We start from the raw sequence: 4,223 nt of genomic DNA, 5'->3' as shown, positions 1-4,223 counted from the left end.
TATGTATATATATATATATATATATATATATATATATATATATATATATATATATATATTTAAAATGTGACCCTTGGTGCTTGTGTTTCTTGACTACTACTCAAGATACACGATTTATAGATATGATGAGAAAATATATTTTATTTTAATTCTATTTAGCTCTTTTATATTCATTATTTTTTAGTTTTTAAACTAGAAAATTCAACTTTTTGTGTTAAACTATGAAAAACATCGTATGATTATATTTAATTACTTTCATACTGGTCCGATAAGGTTTCAATTATAGAAACCAACACTAAAACTATTAAATTCTGTTCAACTATACTGATATCGAGCGTTATTAATTTAAGCATTTGTATTTTTCCAATAGCGGAACAAGAAACATAAATTATTCGTCACGCCAATCAGGCTAAAAACAATGGAAAGTCTCTGTTCATGATATCACAACTGTCACGGGATATTTATGGTTTTCTTTTGTACCATTCAGTAAGAGACAATATACTTCTGATTACATTCAGTCTCGATTCACTTGCTCAAGAATACACCACGTAAGTAGTTATAATTTATATAATATTTTTTGTCAGATTGAAATTTTCTACATTATATTTATTTTATATCTGACCTGTTTCTATATCATTTGATACAGATTTTTTGGATAATCGACAACTAATTTGGAAAAAACCATTGTGAAACTATAATAAACTACAATTATATTAACCTTCCGTATTAAACTTTCTAATGTGAATTTTACAAAGATTTTTGAATTATAATATATATTTTTGTAAATTATTTACAGTAAATTAAAATAAATTATAGCGTTATTATTATTTGTTTGTATATAAAAGTGAACATTTCTTAATAAATTACATAAATATTAAAGTCCAAATGAAACAAAAAATTCCAAGAATAACGAACAGGAAAAACTATGGAATAATATGCTATTGTATTTTATTTACTTATATACAGTATAAAGAAAGCAGTGAAATAAATATTTACCCAAATATGGTTTAAGAAATTATATTTACTTTTGTATTGTCTAATATTAAATCATACCTATATAAGTGATATAATTATATTTTGTAATTAGTTTTTTATATAAACCTAATAACTCAAATATATTACAATAGTAATATTATTTATGCCACTGTTTGCACAATATCTCGTAAAATAACAAAGATTTGAAATATTGCTTGCAGCAGTTTGGTGATGAAGCATGCCACTCCATGGGATTTGAGCTTTAGCGACTGTTTATCATTGTTATTAGGAGCAAAAAGTCAAAATATTACAGATACGATAATAAAACGAACTATCTTTTATGTTATTGTTAGAGAAAATGATGTTTAAGTAATTACAGGAAATGATATTTAAGTTGTTGTTACAGGAAATGATGTTTAAGAAACTTATCTGTTTCTGCCTGGTGGTAGCGATTGTTTGCAGCGATACAACGGTAAGTAATATTTAAGTTATTATATTTCTAGATTTATATGATTTTATTTTCCATTAATTTCAACGTAAATGAATATTTATGTTAAAAATATATTGGTAATACATTTATTTGCAAAGCTTGTAATCCATACACAACAGTAGGTTAACCGGAGAGAATACAAACTGTTTAGAAAGTTAATATGTTTATTTTGATGCCTTATGACCATTAAATTTATTTTCAAATTTATTAGGCATTAAATATATGTAAGCATTAATAAGCGGTATCATTAGCCTCCTGAAATCGTACTTATGTACGAGGAAAGTCATGGAATATCATTATAACAGGAATATCCATATCTTTGAGTTTCCCAAAAACTAAAATGTGTTTACAAACTATACAATGAGCAACGTTTAATTTTGTTTAATGATTAAGAGACAGTGCCTGGCAGTAATATAGAATTAAAAACTGAGGCATCTCATATTAAACTATATTTCATGGTGTCATTATAATATGTAATAAAGATGTAAAATATCTTTGGAACCATATACTTTACGTTTATTTTAAATAAATATAACTATGTAGGTATCTATTATAAAATGTCTGAGTAATTATGATAAATAATACTACATTTCAGAAAAAGTGGACAGTAATAAATATGTATTTTATGTAATAGGAATAAATATCAAATTCTTTTCATTTTATTTATATTTATTTATTACATTTACATTATAAAAAAGCTGCTTTTTGAGTATTAAATGCAAGGAAGGGCCACGTGGCCCTATTTTCGCTTCTGAACTCTTTTACAAACTGAAAAATTATGATTTTGATTATGATAAGAGAAGTTTATATATAGACACTTAGAGAATGTATACAATGCATTAATGAAAAATATGATCATTATATCAATAGTTTTATTGATATAAAAAAATGTGACAGTAGCACTTATGCATATAATATTACATGTAGACAACAATATTTTAGTACCTGTTGATATTTATATAGTACATACACACACATACTATATTTATCATTTTCAGGAAGAAGACTACAGCTCCATAGAAACACTTCCCACAACATCTAGCATCGTGATCCCAGCTTTAGAAGAACTAAAAAAACATGGAGCAAACCCAAAGAATAAAGGGGTTTCTCTGCGTTCCTTGGACTCGCTTTTCGGACTCGGGATCGGTGCAAATCTGCTAGGAGTGCACGCAGGCGCAGGTATAGGTCATGGCCGTGGAGGCTATGGTGATATGGGCCAAGGGTTTGTTGGCAAACCCGCAGGAGGCCAATATCCACAGTATCCCTACCCTCCGTATATGCCACCACAACCATACTACCTCCCAGCAGCTCATGCACTCTATTGAAAGCCTGAAGGAATGACTAGCGAAACCACCTAAGTGTTACCTTTCCCCTTGCACATACATGGTTTTTAGTTGGAGATCTCATTAAATAGGGATCTCCCTATCTAATTTTTTATTTAGCACTAGAAAAAAAATATATTCATGAATGAAGCATAAAAGAATTAATATTATTACAGACTTTCTTTTTATTGGGCCTACCTAAGACCTTTCCAGGTTTCCACTAATCATTATAACATGTGGAATTTAGCCTTTGTAAAACAATAAAAACGAATTAAATTTTATCTTAAATTATGACAAATTGTGTCATAAAAATGCTTACAATAAAAGAGATATCTCACACAATCCTGCAACAACAAATAAGGTCTTAACAGAGTTTATCCTTGTGACAGCGTTATTAAATGTGTAAAATTGTTTATTGTGGTAACATTCAAAACCGTTTTGATGTATCCGGCTCTAAAAATTTACAGAAATTGGAATCTATCGCGATATTTTAAAAACTATTTAATTTATCAACAAAAATAAAATAAACGTGCTTAGTTTTTATCATTTTTTTAATAATTCAAAAAAACATATATACGAGTTCCACCAGTAGCTGCCTAACCAATGAGGATTATTAAACTATCTATATTATACTGAGCTTGATCAAAAGGAATCTGTTGTTGGTTTTTTGCTAATGAATGTGTATAACAGTTTATGTATTGCAGTACGAAACTGTCATAAAAATAAGTTTGATTTATCTAGAGTAAATGGCGTTGCTCTCAAAACTAATTCAGTTATTTTAACTGACAACGCGCGTTGCATTTCAAACACAGCAAATGCCCAATGTGAATTTCTGATATGGAACATGCTTGATGATTTTAGGTCTAATTTAAATTCAACCAAGTATCTCTCTCTACCTTTAATGTCATGTTTCAGCAGACTGTGTCCATCAACTTAAATAACAAGCAAATTATGTTTTCTATGAGCTTTTCTACTGTGTCTAGAGCTTATAGTACTACTGTAGTTTTTATATAAGTAGAAAATTAATAAGACCTCCAGTCAAGAAAAAAATATTAACGATGACAAGTACATTAATAATAATAATTATTACTAAATAATACTGCCAATACTTATTTACCGTATACCCATATATGTGTGCTATTTTTTAAAAACTATACTTAATCGACATTTGGTTAATTCCAGAGAAAGGTTGTTTGCAATAGGTCTACGAATGCAGATCACTGCATTACTTATAGTAATATATTATTATCTGACATTTATACGTTGTAAAATTGCAAAATAAAATCATGCCCTAAATTAAATTTTTCATAAAATTATTTTAATGGTCCTAACAGCAATTTTATAATGTTTATAAAAATATGTGGTACTTGTTTTTTTTTTCGTTTCAATTGATTATCTTTAGCCCATTTCCTTAAATAATTTAGCTCCTTTTCATA

General features: G+C 27.9%; 1 protein-coding gene across 1 annotated transcript; it reads left to right on the top strand.

Annotated features, from left to right (window-relative positions):
- The first annotated feature begins 367 nt into the window (after nt 1–367).
- Nucleotides 368–2,962, top strand: LOC124368588. The gene is made up of 3 exons (XM_046825831.1): nt 368–548; nt 1,382–1,447; nt 2,464–2,962. The coding sequence occupies exons 2-3, from the start codon at nt 1,385–1,387 to the stop codon at nt 2,788–2,790; spliced, it is 390 nt and encodes a 129-aa protein (XP_046681787.1). The 5' UTR covers nt 368–548; nt 1,382–1,384; the 3' UTR covers nt 2,791–2,962.
- Nucleotides 2,963–4,223: the final 1,261 nt, after the last annotated feature.

Source organism: Homalodisca vitripennis, chromosome X, assembly GCF_021130785.1.
Source record: "Homalodisca vitripennis isolate AUS2020 chromosome X, UT_GWSS_2.1, whole genome shotgun sequence".
NCBI lineage: Eukaryota > Metazoa > Arthropoda > Insecta > Hemiptera > Cicadellidae > Homalodisca > Homalodisca vitripennis.
This window is presented reverse-complemented; position numbering and strand designations above follow the sequence as displayed.

Excerpts from the sequence above, each read along its gene's own strand:
- LOC124368588 (XM_046825831.1), top strand. The coding sequence starts at position 1,385 with ATGATGTTTAAGAAACTTATCTGTTTCTGCCTGGTGGTAGCGATTGTT. Across the intron at positions 1,448-2,463 it reads TTGTTTGCAGCGATACAACG|GAAGAAGACTACAGCTCCAT; the intron begins GTAAGTAATATT and ends TATCATTTTCAG.